The 17837-nt window shown below is 53.0% G+C and overlaps 1 protein-coding gene across 1 annotated transcript in view; it reads right to left on the bottom strand.

The window, feature by feature from the left end:
• Positions 1 to 307: 307 nt before the first annotated feature.
• Mlxip (MLX interacting protein) overlaps positions 308 to 17837 on the bottom strand; it is a 54455-nt gene continuing 36925 nt past the window's right edge. The window contains exons 2-17 of the mRNA XM_059248811.1: positions 13665 to 13771; positions 12923 to 13008; positions 11578 to 11667; positions 11178 to 11219; positions 10713 to 10884; positions 9945 to 10034; positions 9263 to 9354; positions 7411 to 8065; positions 6528 to 6649; positions 6265 to 6421; positions 4669 to 4793; positions 4036 to 4134; positions 3823 to 3950; positions 3536 to 3659; positions 1451 to 1580; positions 308 to 887 (exon numbers count right to left, since the gene is read on the bottom strand). Coding sequence (XP_059104794.1) covers positions 766 to 887; positions 1451 to 1580; positions 3536 to 3659; positions 3823 to 3950; positions 4036 to 4134; positions 4669 to 4793; positions 6265 to 6421; positions 6528 to 6649; positions 7411 to 8065; positions 9263 to 9354; positions 9945 to 10034; positions 10713 to 10884; positions 11178 to 11219; positions 11578 to 11667; positions 12923 to 13008; positions 13665 to 13771 — 2341 coding nt within the window. The 3' untranslated portion in view covers positions 308 to 765. The remainder of the gene's footprint in view (positions 888 to 1450; positions 1581 to 3535; positions 3660 to 3822; positions 3951 to 4035; positions 4135 to 4668; positions 4794 to 6264; positions 6422 to 6527; positions 6650 to 7410; positions 8066 to 9262; positions 9355 to 9944; positions 10035 to 10712; positions 10885 to 11177; positions 11220 to 11577; positions 11668 to 12922; positions 13009 to 13664; positions 13772 to 17837) is intronic.

Genomic DNA, 17837 nt, shown 5'->3' with positions numbered 1-17837 from the left:
GGCTCTGGGCCACGTCCCTGGCAACGCTGGGAACGTCACGGTGACTGCAATGCCAGGCAGAACCGAGACACAGTGAACGGGACACTGCTCGGAGGGTCTCTGAGCCGGAAGAGCAGCTCTGCACGGCCTGTGCCATCACCTGGCCAGCTGGCCTCCACAGCCTTTGTTTTCCATGTGTGCTCAGAGTTTGGGAAGATTTCCCTTCAATAGAAGACACCAGGGAGGAGGCGCGTTCCTCTCTGCAGAGGTCAGAACGGCAGCCCAGAGGGTCAGCTGCTGCCAGGGTGGCAAGAGATGGAGACTTCACTGCTGCTACAGAGGCCAGAAAGTGTGCAGGGGTTGCCAGAGGAGCACAAGTAGACAACGATGTGACAGGGGCCGAGTCTCTAAGTCAAGAAAGGACTTCTGAGGGACCCCGGATGATCCCCACCTGAAGGAACGGGCTTTGTCTCCTTGTCTGGCACTTGCTGGCCCTGGACCCCAACAGGCCACCAGGAGGGCAGGAGCAGAACAGCCATGTTTCCCTTTGTCTGGGCCACCCCAAATGCAGGGGAGACTGGTGATTGAGGTCACTGAGTGAGAGGTCACAGCAAGGGTTCCCAAGATGGGATACTGCTGTGGGCAGGCCCCAAACCTGCTTCAGACCTGAGCACAGCATCCTGACAGGGGCAGTGGGCCACTGGAGTCAAGGGCAGCCCTGAGGTGGTGTGTCAGGAAGGGTACGGGGGTCTTCAGGCATCTCATGCAGTCACATGCCAACTACGCTTACAATTCCCCCAGTCTCTTGCCGATCCTGGAAACAGCCTCTGATGCCTGCTCTGGCAGCTGGGACGGGTCTGTCAGGATGGAGGTGGTGGTGCTCAGCTGCCGGAGGGTACTCAGTACCACTGTGGAGAGAGGAGGCCATAGTTAGCCTGGGACATCGATCAGAGTGACAGGATGCAAACCTCACACCTGCATCCCTGTGTAGTGATTCCACACATCAAGGATGGCGGCCAGAGCTCAACTGCAAGGAAAGGTGATGGGGGCCATTCTGGACCCCGCCTCACACGCTGCCTCTGCAGATCCTAGCAGGGGCTGCACGGAGCCCAAGGATTCTGAGCTGTTCCCGCTGCCCGAGTGCTGCTCTTGCTCTACCACTGAACCTCTCTAACCTCAACAGATGGTCGTGGCTTTAGAACTAAATACGGAATTAAGTAAGAAAACATCCAGTTCACCTAGAACAGAGCCCGGCAAATAGCAAATATTCAAAAAATGTAAGCTGGATTTGATTAGACTGCAGGCCTGCTGCAGGAGCTCAGAGACCCACACTGGCTCCAGCTGCTTTTCTGGTCTAGCATCCTTCCGTGTCCTCGTGCCTCTGGCCTGGTTGTGTGCAGTGGAGTCTACACTCTGCTCAGCACAGCCCAGGTGAAGTGTGAAGTCCCAAACTCTGCTATGTCACACTCACTTGGCCTGAGGACAGGCAAAGAGCAGTGCTGGTCCAGCCAGGAAAGCGCCGTCCGGTGAAAGTCCTCCCAGCTGCTGGTGGACACCATCCCCTTGAAAGACTCGAACAGTGGCTTGATGATCATGCTGAACTGCAGGACTCGGTTAAGGAAAAGGTGAACTGAGGAGGGCTAAGGAGCACACAGGAAAAGAAAGAAGACTCAGGCAGGCCAGGCTTACCTGCTGACTTCCCTCAGAAATAGCAAGTAACTGCCTGCAGAGAACTGATCAGAGAGAGGAAGGGGCAGGTCAGTTACTGCTGGGCAAGGTGTGCCCACCCTGAGACTCAACTGTTTGTTCTTGCTGTGGCTGACCTTGAGTAGACAGAAGGCAGAAAAGCAAGTTTCCTTAGCCTGGTACAGGGGTGAACACAACGGGGTGAACAGGAGACCACGGGTCAGTCAGCCACAGGAGACAGTTGTGTGGACAGAGAGGCCAGGCCGGCTGACAGGAACATGAAGAGCACACAGTCAAAAGCAAAGCCGGGCCTGACTGTGTTGTCCGCAGCCTGCAGGCTGGCGACTTCCTGCAGCTCCCAAACGACCCTGGGATGGGCCCAGTGGAGACAGAAATGTTTTTCCTGATTCTAAGGCCTACAGTACCCACTTTGGCCTGAAAATGAAGAATGTGTCTGTCATTTTACTGAAGCAGTTCGGACACATTCCTTACGTCACCAGGCTCCGCTAATGGCGGAAAGTAAGACAGCAGCCAGTCAGGGAACAAGGCTGCTGTCGGCCATCTTGAGTCAGGCTGAGGACCAATGACGGAGTTCTTACCTAGACAGTCTATGTGGAGCCTCGAGTCTCATCCTCACTGTAAATACAGGGATAGGCACGGTGGTCCACTCAAGAGGAAGAGGATATGCAGTCCTGCACTACAAAGCGAGTTCCAGACCAGCCTGCACTACAATCGAGACGGCCTCAAAAACCAACAAGCAAACAAAATACAAACAAGCTTGGCTTCTCAAGTACACACACACTCCCTCACCACGCTTCCCCTTTCCAGTAACTGTCCTATGCCACGGGTGACCTGTCACACAAGCTGACGATGCTCAGAGCAGACAGGCAAGAACCGCTGCAACAACAAGGCTGCCATCTTGAAGGCTGAGATCAGAACAGCCTCGGCCAGAAGACAGGTCCTGGCACCTGGGTGGACATGCTTTATTATGACACTCAAGACCAGGGGACACAAAGGCAGAGAAAAATCTGAGGGAACAGGTTTCAAACCCTGCCTATAGCTACTTGGGAGGCTGAGGCAGGAGGATCATTTACGTTCAGGAGTTCAAGATCACCCTGAGCAGCACTCCTGTCAAGAGGCTCACAACAGCATGACTCCAGCTTCAAGGGACCCAACACCCTCTTCAGACTCTGCAGGCACTTATACTTAACACACACACACACACACACACACACACACACTTAAAAAAATAATTAAAACCCCCCAACAAATCTGAAGAGTAACAACAAGAAAAGAAACTACACCACCACACGGGGACGGGCCCCTCAGTGATTCAGTACACGGGGTTGACCCTCAGTGATTCAGTACACGGGGTTGACCCTCAGTGATTCAGTACACGGGGTTGGCCCCTCAGTGATTCAGTACACAGGGTTGGCCCCTCAGTGATTCAGTACACAGGGTTGGCCCCTCAGTGATTCAGTACACGGGGACTAGTACACGGGGTTGACCCTCAGTGATTCAGTAAGCCCTGGTTTCCACCTGTCACGGCAGGTAGGGCTCGCCCTCTCTGTCACTGAGGGGACTGGGCTGGCTGTCAGGTCCCTCCCTTCTCACTTTGCTCCTCTTCAGTTATCTAGCTGCCTTTGTTTGCCAAAGACTGGAGGGTAAAGCAGGCCATCCACCTCGCCCCCTTCCTGCAAAGCCTCCTGGATGGCCTCCCCAGCCCCTAGGGCCGCCCTGAACCTTCTCTCCCTGAGACAGAAATCAGCACTGCTAGTCCTGAACTCTGACAACTGTGAGAACCTCTCTTCAAGGGGTGCCCGGGAGCACTGTCTACTGGGGAAGCGGGAGAGCAGGAACCCAAGGATACAATCCAGAATTTCCAATTCTGCAGGACCCTGCTTTTCACGTACTCCTCAAACATGTCCTTCATGTGGTCCGACTGGCGGCAGCTGACAGGGACTCCTGTGGCAGGCAGCAGCTGCTGGCAGGAACTGAAACAACAGTCGTCAGGGATGCTCTGTGGCAGGTGATGGCAGAGGACGGAGAGGGGACAGGAAGCTAAACTGCTTCGATACAGACAGCCAAGGCCACCAAGGGTCCCCTCTGCTTGAGACACAGAAATGCACGGGGGCGGGCCTTCAAGTGGAACCTCACATGATGGTGGCGTTGAGCTCCTCAATTTCCTCCCGAAGCCTCCGGGTCTCCTCCTGCATCTGCATCCGCTCCTGCTGCAGCTTGGTGATGTACTCCATGGTCTTCTGCAGTGTGATGGCATGGCTGGTCTGGGGAGGTGGCAGTTCTTAGCTGGCCAGGGGCACACAGGAAAGATGCACTATTGCACCACCTTGCCACTCGCGGGTAACTTACCTGCTTGGAATTATTGGAGATCAAACTGTTGAGGGTGTTAAAGCCCATCCTGATATTGAAACGCCTTTTCTGCTCAGCCGAGATGTGCTTCTGCCGGTTCTGTGGGGTCAACTGGTCAATGAGACACAGGCCAGGCCTGCGCGAGCCACGGGTCCCTCCTCACTGCCCAACGTAACGCTGAGTAGCTGGAAAAAGACTAGTGTCTTGGGGCACATGACAAGCCGGGGCCAGAAAACTATGCAGGAGAGGCAGATGGCTGAAAAAGCTCCAGGAGGAGTCAGCAGGGAGTGGGCAGGACTCATGGGCTAGGAAGCAGTATGTGCTCTTGTCCGGGCAGCCAGATGTACGATGCTGCTTCTCCACACCCCAGTGCTTACAGTCCCACTTCCAACTGGTGTGGCCAAGGTTGCATGTACCCTACTATGTCAGGAGGGCGCGGTGTTGGTCTCTGGCCACGGGGCGCACCCAGAGCTCTGAGCAGGCCCCAATCTTCATGGGCTTGTGGTGGGACGGGAAATGGTTGGTCAATTTACTCTTGGTGTTCCTGGGTTCTCAACGCCAGCTGGATCTGTGGCTCCCCTTTCCCTCCCCATCCCCCCAAGGGAAGCAAGACCCGAGAGAAATAAGTCATACCTTTAATGCAGCCACGTTTTTGGGGTCTGTGGATTTCCCTGAGCAGTTGTTCTGGGGGGATTGAGGACTGGGACTTTGTTCTGATGGGCAGGGAGAGGCGTGCCCTGAGTTGGGGCATTCACGGCCTGAGGAAAAAATTCTCTTAACAGGCAAATCCTTGGGAAAGGGGACTGGAAAAATAAGAAGTGAGGCTTCTCTGTCCTGGCCCCACAGCAGTCCTCACCAACCAGAGGGACTTCGTGCAAGTCCATTTTGAACCTTTTATGGCTACCCCAGAGAGAATATTGGAGAAACCCTTTCCCATATCCCAAAGGGGATTTCTTGTTACCAAGGCAACCCCTGAGGCAGGCAAGTTAGATGTGGAACATGACCTGAGTGCTCCCCGATTCCAGGTGTCAGCAATTGCTCAGAGGAAGGGCTGAACTGCTAACCCAGTCCCTAAAATGCCACCTCAGGGCAGCCAGGGGCCCTCACGGGTTTGTAAGGCAATAGCTCCTAACCCACATGCTCAGCACACTGGCATCTGCTTTATTTTTGTTCCTTCAGTTCTACACGTACTTTCTTATTCTTTCTCTCACTCACTCTGAAAACGTTAAATAAAAGTATACCACCTTCTGACCCACACAGAACAGACCAGAGTACTGCTGTGACCCCCACGGGCTCATGTCCCACTCACTGGTGTCCCTTTAGAGCCTCCCTGGCCTGTTTCACGTTGTTCTAACAAATGCTTCCAGTTAATCTATTTTCTCCTACATTACATGGCTTCAGTGCACAGCTCTCAAGGTCGCACTCTGCAGTCAGTCCCTCAGGAAGGCCGGCTTCCCTTCCCTGGATAATTGGGAAACTCAACTCCTGTCTCTTCAGTCTCTATCTTTCCAGACTGAAGAGTCTCCTTCTTCAAAACCGGCCCTTGGACAAGTCCACCCCTTAGCTGGAAACCCTTCCTTAGCGTGTCCTCCTGGGTAAGATGCTGAGAAGCAGCCATGGTTTTAGCAAAGAAGAGAAGGCATTAAGGTGACATAGTGACCGACTGCCTGCCCAAGATGTGCATACTGTTTCTAGCTGCTTTCCCAGGACGGCACCGGAAGGAACCCGAGTTCTGTGTCGCAGCACCTCCAGCCCCTGACCTTCTGACTCCGCAAGTCACTAGGCAAAACCAGTACGGTCCTGACTGTCCTCAGCTGTAAGCTACGAAAATGGCTACAGATCGGCAGTGGTTTAGAGCCTAGGAGAGACGGTACTGTGTGACGAGCCTGCTGCTGCTTCAGAGCTACAGCCACCCCGGGCTCAAGGTTTCGGGACTGCTGACAAGCATCTGCAGTCCCTTTTGGATGGAGCTGGCAGCTCTGAGCCAGGCCTTCTGAGTGTGCCGGCTGCTCCTGCTGTCAACACCTGCCACCCCCTGTACCTGTCCTGCTGGTGTGGCTACAGCTACCCTGATGCCCAGTAAGCACTTCCCCAGCCTGTGCAGACTGCAGGTCCTGTAGGCCAGGCTTGATTCTGGGAGCCTGTGAATGGCCTCCCCACCCGGAGCAAGCTGCTGACTTCCTCCATGAAGCCCCAACCGCCCCACTCAGGACAGCGGAGACTGCTTACTAGAGCCCGTGGCAGGGACCTGGGGACTGCCCCCATGTAGTGGGACCTGCTCGCCCTTCACCAGGGAGTCTTGCACTGTACTTGGGGAGAAGAGCCGAGAGACAGGGGTAGGCTGGCTGCTTGTGCTGTGGCTGAGGAACTCTGTGACTCCAGAAGCCTATGGAGACACAGGAAGGAGGTCATGTACACCGGCTGAGAGCCACACAAACAGGCCCCACAGGGAGGGATGGACACCAGAGGCCGCCTAGGCTGGCTCTCCTTACCCGGGTGATGGCAGCAGAGGCAATGACCACGTTGGATGGGGACACGGTAGACGCCAGAATCCCTTCTCTCTTCAGAGGGGCTGATGTCATGATCACCTTTTGTGGCTGGCCTGAGAAGGCGGCTGTGGGGATGAAGAGAAAGTGAGGGGCTGACCCTGGAGCTGCTACTGTCAAAACTGCTGAGCTGCACATGGCCAGGAACACCCGGGCATCCCATACCCTGCTGGTGAAGCATGCGGCTCCTTACCAAGGGGCAGGCAGACAAAGCCCCAGGGCATCTGAAATATTTTTGTTCCTTTTTCTTGAAAGAGTCTCACTATAATCCCTCGGAAGAGCTGCCCACAACCATGCGTCCTCAAACCGTGTTTTCATGCTGAGTTCTCATCTTTATTTACTTTAGGATCTATTTTGTTCACTCTGTGTGGTGCATGTGTGTGGGGCTGTGTGCGCGTCACGGTCCACGTGTGGAAGTCAGAGGACACGTGTGGAAACCCATTCTCCCCTTTCACCACATGGACCCTGGGGATCGGACTCAGGTCGCCAGGCTTAGCAGCAAGTGTCTTTACTTGCTGAGCCTTCTTGCCAGCCCAACTTTAGCTTCTTTAAACAAGGTCTCACTGTATAGCCTTGGCTGGCCTGGGACTCAAACCCCAAATCTTCCTCCTCTCAAACGCTGGGTTCACAGGTATGTGTCTGCACACCCAGGTCAGGACTAGACTAATGTTTGAACATACAGAATGGAAAGACAGACTGCACGCTGAATTATCCACGTTGCTCTGTTCCATTTAAATGGGGAAGGAGGTGTCACGAATTTAAAGCCATTGAGAGAGGGAACCATTAGCCCTAGGCCATCCTGGCAGGCTCTAACCCTAACCCAACTCACCTGGAGCAATGCGGGCGCTCTTCAACACCAAGGACACAGGCTCGGGTTTGGGAGCAGGCACTATTTTGGGGGGTTGCTTGGGTCTCACTCCAGTCAAGGACACAGGTTTGGGGTGTATAAACGTTAAATGAGGCTGGGGAGGTCCCACAGCTGTTGGTTGAGGTACAGGTGACAGAGCCAGACCGCAGGGGGATGACGAGGGGGCTGGGTGGTGTGCAGTGATAACCAGACCTTGGCTCTGGCTGAAAGTGGTGGCAGAAGCATCATGGGTTAGAGTGGCCGAGGCTGTGTGGGTGATTACAGGGGTCGACTTGCTGACTCCAGCGAACTTCTGTGGCTGCAGGAAAGCTGGCGGAGCTGAAGGGCTCAGAGTAGAGGCAGGAGGAGAAACCAAGGGCAGTGCCGTCGGGACAGGTGCCGGGGCAGGGCCAGGGGAAAGCAAGGTCATAGTGAGGACAGGAAGGAAGGGCTGTGGGACACTCAGTGGTGGCTCAGAGGGACCAAAGTCTGCAGGTTGAATAAACGGGTCCACAGTCTGGGAAGTGCGTTCACAAGCCTGCCCGTCTGTGGGGTCCAGGGACGGGGATGCAGAGGATGCAATGAGGCTGTTGGGAAGGCTCACGGTGGGAAGAGCTGGGTTTGGCAAGATGTTCCCCTGAGGACGGAAGAGACGGAAGAAACAAAGCTATGACTATATAATCAGCGCTCACTGCTTAGCACTACACAGCACAAAGACTAACTGTGGACATGGGGACTGAGGGGCCAAGGGATGGAAGGGCTATCTCCCAGACCCAACACACTGTCTGCTGGGGAAATGGATCTGTGTCCCCGGGTGTCAGCAGGGGTCTTGTTTCCATTAGGAACTAATGATAACACAGAGCTCAGACAAAGCTGCACAGAAGCCTAGGGATATCTGGTTTCTAGAGTCTGGTCCAGGTCTACCCATGGTCCCTGCCATCTTCTGTTACAGAGCAGAAGCAGCCTAGACCACAGCTGCTCAGGGGTTCTCCCAGGACAGCTCCAAGTATCGACTTCCAGTCAGGCTATCTCTTCCTGAGCGGACAGGTTATGAGGAACCACCTGTGCAGATCTCAGTCTCTACAGAAGAAACGACTATCTGAACTAGGTGGGGAAGGTGCCAGGTTACAGGGTGACTAACTGATTACAGCACCATCTTGAGAGCTCCCCCAGAGCAGAGAACTATGCCTTACTCAATCCTGTAGCCCTAACACCTGTAATTACCTTTTATTAATTGCTGCATAAAGTAAAGACAATACACAACATATTTTTATTAGTGATGCATGTTTTTCTTCTGTAACTAATCTTGTCTTAGAAAAGAGCTCGCTGGGGGCTAGGGAGATGGCTCAGCAGTTAAGAGCACTGGCTGCTCTCCCAGAAGACCTGGGTTCAATTCCCAGCACCCACATGGCAGCTCACAACTGTCTATATAACTCCAGCTGCAGGGCTTCTGACATCCTCACACAGGTATACATGCAAGCAAAACACCAAAGAACACACACACACACACACACACACACACACACACACACACAACCAAAACAACCCCCACCCCTCACAAAAAAAGAAAGAAAAGAGCTGGCTGAACAAGATTTCGTGGGATCTTGACCTTAGGTAGGAAAACAGTTTTGCTGGTATAGTCTCCCACCTGGTAGGGAGTTAAGATGCTCAAAGAGGGTCCCATAACTTCTCTGCATATGCACATGCATGCAGCAGGGATCCAGCAATGGCCCCAGCGTGCTGTCAACTCATGGCCACAGCATTACCCTAGCTCTGGCTGTGAAGTTGACGACAGCCCTGTACCTGCCATGCCTGTGTCCCCAGCTTCCTCTACCTGAGAAGGTGGGCTGCTGGGATCTGGGGCAGGTACTGACGTAGGTGTAGGCAGCATGGAGCCAAAAATGGATCGGCTGGAAGAGAAGAGATCTGAAAAAGAACATGGGAGTCTTTGGAAGTCCATGGGCTTACCGTTTTCTGGAAATGATGGCACATAACCAGGGGTTATGATGGTTCATAACCAGGGCCCTGAACCCCACCTCACCCTTCCCAAAGATGATTTTTTCTATAGAAGGAAGATTCTGACTGGACCATTTGAAATACCAGTGTTCAGACCTGGACAGTGGCAGAGCTCGGGAGCTGACCTAACAACCTCGGGCACTTCCCAGGGAAGTGGCTGTGTCACAGCGCCCTCTGCTGCCGGCCTAACAACCTCGGGCACTTCCCAGGGAAGTGGCTGTGTCACAGCGCCCTCTGCTGTCCAGAGCAGGAGCTGCTCACAGTCACAGCCGAGCGGCTGCTCCCAGCAGGAAGAAAGCACTCAGACTGCTCGCCAGTTTCCTTCCAGTGCCCCGGGAAACCTCCCCAGGCTTGGCAGTTGTTATGAAAAAAGTTTCAGTTTTGAAAAATTCTAAGCCTTTCCTTTACACCCATCTCCAACTGTCCTCTCTACCAGGGGCACCAGTCAGATGTGGGATGGGCAAGGGAGATCCAAGTATCTCGTTCCCCTCTGCCCTCACCCTGGAAAGGTTCAAAGGTGTCCATGAAGTCCAGGTTGGGTTGCAAAGGGATCAGGCCTGGCTGGATCATGTCTGCATTTCCCAAATGTGCTGGAAGAGTTACAAGTGAGAGAGGAGAATCATTTTACCTCAAATAAGGTCAAAGGAAAATATACAACTAGTTTTGGAACAGATCCCCCCGACCCTACCCATTCTGGAATCTTCCAAGAACTTCCTACAGGAAGCTGGCCAGCATTTCTCCATTCTTGGGGGTTTGTGGCCGTTCTTAGATAGACATGTCCTCACCAATCTCAGAAGCCAGGAAAGACAGGCAGAGTAGGATCACCATGAAGCTGTGAGCTACGAGCAGTCCCAACCTTGCACCCCACTCTACATCCCCACAGCCTCTGTCCCTGCTCAGTTTTCAGCTGCGGCCCTGCCCTGAGGACCTGGAGGACTGCAGGCTTCCAGGAGGGACGCCATGAGTGTAGTCCTCATCAGACACATCCCACACTACGAGAACAGTATTGGAAACATTGAACGGGTTCAGATCAGAGCTGCTGCTTTCTCACAGTGGAACTAAGAGAAAAATGGCCACCCCTGCCAGGCTCCACCTCCAGTCTCTCTCACACAACTGCACAGGACCTCAGACAAGGGGCTTGGGCAATCCTTCTCTTTTCCCTTGCTAGCCTAAATAAGTGCCAAGCTCAGAGGTGCCCTAAAGAAAGCCTGGCCTAGAGGAATCTTCCCAGAGAAGCAAGCCAGCTGTCCAAGGACAGAGACTAGTACCTATTTCCCGCGGGTTGGGCCAGGCCACTGGTTGGTGTGAAGAAAGTGTGGAGAAGAGGGTGTCACTGAATTCTGACATGAGCATGTCTGTGTCCAGCAGTGAGTCCTCCTCCATGGGGACTGGGATTTTCCAACCATCTCCATGTTTGTGCCAATAGAGCATGTCATCATCCTGGCCAGCAGGGGAAGAAGAGTCAAGAGGCAGTTGGATTTATTATCCTCCGTCCTGGCACTCATTAAAGGGTTGCTTCGTCAAAGAGGCAAGAGAGTGGAGGCATTCAGAGCTACTCCCTTAGCCTACCCAGCAGAGTGCGCCTGCTTCCTGCAGGACCTCCACCTGCAGGACCTCCACCTGCAGGACCTCCACGGGAGATGGAGCTGCTGCTGGGTCTGGCCTTCTACTGTAGGACTCACTAGGGTACAGAAATCCCATCTTGTCAAGACAGGGCTCCCGAGCTCACTTACCTGGGCCAGACTCGAGAGGTCTTCATCCTTGTGTTGCTGCAGCTGTGGGCAAAGGGGGCAAGTGAGGCAGCCACAAAGAACCCTGGGTGCCCTAACTTCGCCTCCGTGTATGCCAGGGAGCTGTATGGGAAGCGGGAGGTTGGGGAGTGGGATCCCGCTGGCTGCCATCCCATGAACGGGGGCCCAAAGGAGGAAACAGCCCTCTTCATGGCTGAGGAAACCACAGCCACTGCTTGGTGTTGGCTACAGCATTCCCATATCATGCTCCAGGACTGCTGGGGCAGCTGTGGAGCCCAGGGCCTCAGGCCACATTCTGAATACTGTTCCATCTCTGGCCTACCCAACCCCTGCCCCAGAGCTTCCAGAACACACTCCTTGGGGAGCGCTTGCCAACATATACCCTTTTCTTGAAGTAGGTCCTCCACTTATGGTACTCCCGGATCACAATCTCAATGCGACTCTTCCAGTATTTGCCCTCTGTGGTGATGGCCTACAACCAAGAGGCCGAAATGAAAAGCAGGTCTTGGGTGGTGACTCAATCGCAGCCCATGAGTACCCAGTATCTATCACTGAAGAGGCCTCAGGTGGGTCTCAGGTCAGAAAGCCCCAATGCTGCTTCAGAGACGACAGCTTCACTCCCTGGGCGCCTCCTCTCCGCTGAGCTTCAACCTGGACCCTAGCCAAAAATGTCTCTCCAGCACCCCAACACCAAGGGTGACTGCACACGGTACTCAGAGAGGAGCGGGGAGCTGCTTCCTCCGTGCCTGAGGATGCTACGGAAACTCACAAGTGGCCTGCAAATGCCCCCTTCCAGCAGCACCTGCCATGCTCTCAAAGTGTGAAAAGAGGGCTTGGGAGAAGGTAAAGGCGCCTGCCATCAAGCCTGACGACCTGAGTTCGATCCCTGGGACCACATGGTGAAAGGCAACGACTCTCAAAAGTTGTCCTCTGACCTCCACACGTAAGCTGTGACACATGCATACACACACACACACACACACACACACACACACACACGAGAAAACAAATAATCTAGTTTTAAAATTTTTAATTTAGTCTTTTGGGGAAGGAGGTATAGCTCAATGGTATAACACTTGCCCTCTTCAGGCATGTAAGAGATCCTGGATTCTATCCTTAGTACCAAATAATAAAACAAAATACAAAAATAAAATAAACCACTCTTTCTTCAACCTCTTTTCATCCCATTTTTTCAGAGAGTGTCTCATTTGGTCAGGCTGGCCTCAAACTCCCTATCTAGCAAGAATGACTTAGAACTCTGATTTTGGTGCCTCCACCTCCCACACGCACGCACGCACTGCAGGTTCGGACACCACACCCAGTTTATGTGGTGCTAGAGACGGAAGTGAGGGCTTGGTGTGCTAGGAGAGCACTCCACCAGCTGAGCTGTATCCAGTGAGAGCTGAAGAGCACTGACTTCTAACTTTCCTGAGTGGTTGTGTATGTGCTCTGCTTTATCTGCTACGGAGCCAGCCTTCCCCGACTAACTCTCAGAAGAAACACCAATTTTAACTGAAAGCAGAGAATGCGGCCCCCCACGGTCAGCTTGTCTAGACAGTCTCCTGGAGGCTGGGACAGCGGGAGGCCACATCAACTGGAGCACAGCTCAGGCTCCCCTACTCCACACAGCTTCTCCCGCAGAATGTGGCCCTTTGGTGGGTTGTTTCCAGCAGGATTCCCAGCACCCCCTTCCCTCCGGCCCTCTTCAGTCACTTGCTGGTAAGCACCTCTGGCCTGCGGTGCTCATCTACGTCAACAGAGCCGTCCAGTGGGGTGACAAAGTGGCACACAGGGTTCTTGCGTTTCTCCAGATCTGGGTTGGGAGGAGAGAGAAGACACCCTAAGACCCTGAAGGAACTCTAACCCGAACTGCCACACCCGGAAGTGGTCTTCCCTTCTTCTGCTGGACAAATGTAGAGCTCTGAGAAGTAAGAGCAGCAGCATGCAGGCCCAAGGTAAAGAATGCCAGTGATATCTAAGTAAGAAATAGAGCTGCTCATCAACACAAAGGCAGGAGAGTCCGCTCTGCTCCTCAAGCCCGCATCCCCCCATCCTCAAACCAGCCAGGAATAAGAGCTCTACAGTGGCACCCATGTCTTCCTAACCTGCTAGAAACAGAAACTGCTCTGTGGCTCTTCCAATGTCACCTCTTGGCTACATTCTCCCAACTCTCTTGAAAAGAACCCCTCACTCCTTAGGGCCCAAGTACCCAGCATGCACTATACACACTGTGGTCAGGGACACGTCTGTCCCTCCAGACTCTAGGCTTTGTTGGCTGACTCTGCCTGATGGCTGGTGAATGCCCTGGTCCCTGGAATGTATTATCATTTGGTTTCCTAGCACAGGCTGCTCCGGAAATAGTTTGCTATAGACATCTTTTAAGAGCAGGCTATAGACTAAAGTGCTCAGGCCTCCAAGATGCGGAGCTCTGACACTGCACACCCCCTGCCAGGCTGACAACACACTTACACTGCATGTACCATGCCCGCCAGATGGCGTTGTTGAGCCGGATCTTGTCCCGCCACTGGAGCTTCAGGCCCTTGAAGTTTTTCCACTTTGGAGACACTAATTTCCCACTGGAAAGCAAGACAAAGAGGAAAGAGTCAGCAGCTTTTCAGAAAACAAAAATGAACCCAATCATTCCGGATGCCAGAACCCTGGGTTGATCCATTACAAGGGAGGCCTGATGAACAGTCACTCCAGGATTTCCTTAGAGCATACGGGGAGAGCGGGCCATGACAATACTCAGGCTTAGAGGACATGCTGCCATGGGGGGGGGGGGGGTCAGACTTGGGGTTTGTGCAGACTTGGGGCTCCTGCTTACCCTTGAAGTTTCTCATAACCAGACATTAAACGACATGCTGCCAGGTGTGGTGGCATCCATCTTTAATCCCAACACTCAGGAGGTAGAGGCAGAGGACTGTGAATTCAAAGCCAGCCTAGGCTGCTATCAACTGACTGGAAACCAGGCTCCTTTTGCCAGGGCTTGGCTCACTTCTGTTCTCAGTCACCACTGGCCCATCTCAAGCCATCTGAGAAAGTGATTCTTCTCAGCTGCTCAGAGCTGGCAGCTGGCACAGCACCTGGGAAACTAAACTACCATGAAGGCTGTGACACCAGGGAGCTCATGTTGCCCGTTATCAGCCTAGTCTGTGAGTGCTTTCAATTCACTGTACAAGAACTTTTTTTAGATTTATTTTTAAGTCTGTGTGTGTGTGTGTGTGTGTGTGTGTGTGTGTGTGTGTGTGTGTGTCTTATGTGTGGGTATCCATGGAGGGCAGGAGAGGGATTTAGATCTCCTGGAGCTGGAGTTACAGGTAGTTGAGCCAGCTGACGTGGGTGGTGGGAACTGAACCCGGGTCCTCTGAAAGAGTATCAAGTACTCTTAACCTCTGAGTCATCTCTCCAGTACCCAATTCTAGAAGAAATCTGAGGTATACTCTTACAACTAAAGACAGCACTGACGGGGGCTTTGAGACCAGTCTTGAGATGCCCATGACCTTTGCTCGGGGTCTGACACATGCTCCTTTCCTCTTTAAAGAACTCTCCCTCCCTGGCTCCCACTCTGCCTTCAGACACTGCGTCAACACCACCTGCTCTGGGCCAGTGCTGGCCTCTCCTAGGCTGCTCCCTCTGATGCCTTGAGACAGTAAGGCACTATCTTTAGTTCACATGGGTACTGAAGAGCATCTGTCTGATGGCAGGTCACAGCCCTACCCCTTCTCCAAACCTACTCGGACAGAACCGATGAGTGGCAGAGTCTTTAAAAGAGGTGCCAGAGCAAGACACTCAGTGAATCCGAAAGCTTGCCATGGAAGGAAAGTCCCCTGCTGAATGCCCGGCAGAACTTTCCTCCCCTCCTCCCACACCATCAGGGCCCAGGCTTTGGATCATGTCGGACAGAAAGCTGTGGCCCCAGGAGCTCAAAGACTGCTCAGCCATTAAAAGGTAATTGCTGCTGTTCTTGCAGAGGACCAGCGTTAAGCTTACAGGACCCCCATGGCGGCTAACAACAGCCTAACTCCGGTTTCAGGGTATCAGATGCTTGTTCTGGCTTCCACAGACACCAGGCATGCAATAAACCATTTACAAACATACACGTAAAACACATACAAATAAAACTGTTTTGAAAAAAGATCAAAAGAGAGCCGTGACCCACCCCTAGAGAGTGTCCCAGCACATCCTTTCTTTCCTTTTTTTGATTTTCGAGACAGGGTTTCTCTGTAAAGCCCTGGCTGTTCTGAAACTCACTCAGTGCAGGGGCTAAAACCGAAGCTAAGACCAAGGAGAAGAGGGAGGGTCCCCACTGCTCCTGCCTGGCTCGCCACTCCGCTGAGGGAACACAAATGGGGCCAGTCCAGACAAGGCTGCAGACAGGGGTCAACAAAGTCACCCCTCCTTCCCATCCTGCGCAAGGCCTCCAGCAACTCCAGGCCTGGCTGGCATGCGGTTCTATTACAAATGAAAGTAAGGAGCAAGACTAAACTAGACTACAAACTCCTTTTCTATAACTGAAACTCCTTCCTGGTGAAGCCAGGATTCCATGGCTGTGCCACACGCTCAGCAGAACCAGAATCTGACTGAGTACTAAGTACCTCAGAGATGGCTGCAAAGGACCTACAAAGAGCTGTGATGGGCCCCGGGTCCCAGGAAGAAACAGATGCTAGGGCCCTGTCAATATCTGTGCTGAATTAATCACACGCTGACTTACCAATCCTTCCCCCACCCCGCCCCACCCCTCCCCGAGACAGGGTTTCTCTGTGTAGTTTTGGTGTCTGTCTTGGATCTCGCTTTGTAGACCAGGCTGACCTCAAACTCACAGAGATCGGTCTGGCTCTGCCTCCTGAGTGCTGGGATTAGAGGCTCACGCCACCACCACGGCCCGGCCTGACCTTACCGATCTTACCTCTGCTGTGTACCTATGGAAAAGAGGGCAGTGTGCTATGACAATCTTTCTCCATCAGACTACATGGCACCTTCAGGTAGGTATCATGACGGGCACAGAAGATAGAGAGACAGATACTGAGCTATAAACAGCGTGAGGATCCGCTGGTTCTCCCCCACTGCTGGCTGAGACCTTTCTCTTGTTCAGGATACTTAGGGCAAATACAGTCCGACTTTAGCAGGAACACAGACTTCTCAACTTCCACCATCAAGTTTCTGTAGCACCTCTACGGCCAGCAGATGGCACTATAGACACATACAGAAACTAGTCAAAAAGCAAACCCCAAACCTGTCCGGTCCACAGAACGGATGACGGACAGGTCCTACAGCATTGCTCATAGTTACACAGTATCAAAGGTCACAAACGGCGAAGAGAGTGGGGATACAGCTCAAGTATTACACAGTTCTGTCCATTGCTTTCCTACTGGGCCCTTGGCCCCTCAGAGGGAAGGGGAGCTGTCTATACAGGCACCCTTCTTGTACTGCAAGTCTGGTTTCCCAGAAACCCAGGCAAAGCTGCTCCAAAAGACTCCACAAGGCAGCTGCGGGCCAGCCACTCCATGAGAGAGAGGAGAGCAAAAGCAAGCGTTCTGATCAGACTTCTGCTTCCCACAGTGACCTACAAGGACGGCTCTTTCAGACAGCCCAAGCCTCAGCCTTCTTTAAAAACATACCCAGAAACACTACAGAAGATGTGTGAGATCGCTGGCCTCTTCCCAGCACCGGGAAGCTTCTCCCAGCCCATACTTCGGACATCTGTCCTGTGTGTCCGAGCCTCGACTCCAGGAACACTTACTTACAGGTACTCGGCCCCACCCCCACCACTGAACCGGCCGCCTGGGGTCTAGCTCTGACTCATCTTGGGACTGCAGGCGAGTGCAGGCCTAGAGGTGCTTTTAAACCCAGTTATTCAACAAAGGCTAATGTTCCCGTGCAGAAGTCTTCATACACTCTGCCGCTGGCTGCCCCCTTCCTAGAAGGAGGGTTCCTGACACAAAACAGGAAGTTCACAGGACAACAAAGGCCCCTCTTACATTCTGTTGTATGGAGCTAGCAAACCATGAACTCTTCAGCGGTCTGGCAAGAGACTGCTTCAGAATGAAAATTAAAGTGCAAGCCTCAAAAAGAAGGCTCTGGATAATCAAGAAAACAGGGAGGGCAGAAGTGGGTCGTGGACTCTGCTCGCTGGGGTGGAATTAGACACTGACTCTTGCTCAAGCCTCTCTAAGAGGAAGCAAACAGAACGAGCACAGGCTCCGATTACAGCTCTAGGTCCATTCATCTGTTCAGTTCAACCAAATTTCACTTCTTCACTGTTCCTGATGTTTCCAGGAGGAACAGCCACTGTAACACACCCCCAACCCTAACTTGTCCTCTGCCTCACCAGTATAAAAGGAACCAGTCACAGATGGTCAGGTCTGACCTCTCCTTTCCTGCCCATGCTCACCCTGGTTGGCTACTGACCAAAAAACAAAACAAAACAAAAAACACACACACACACACACACACACACACACACACACACACACACCAGCTGGTGACTCGCTTACAATCCCATCCTCAGTGTGATTAGCAATAAAGGTGTTTGCTTGTTTTTGTTTTTTTCGAGACAAGAGTTTCTCTGTGTAGCTTTGGTGCCTGTCTTGGATCTTGCTCTGTAGCCCAGGCTGGCCTCAAACTCAGAGATCCGCCTGGCTC

The sequence above is a fragment of the Peromyscus eremicus genome, chromosome 23 (genome assembly GCF_949786415.1).
Source record: "Peromyscus eremicus chromosome 23, PerEre_H2_v1, whole genome shotgun sequence".
Classification (NCBI taxonomy): domain Eukaryota; kingdom Metazoa; phylum Chordata; class Mammalia; order Rodentia; family Cricetidae; genus Peromyscus; species Peromyscus eremicus.
The sequence above is the reverse complement of the archived record's forward strand: the minus strand, read 5'-3'. Positions and strand labels throughout refer to the sequence as shown.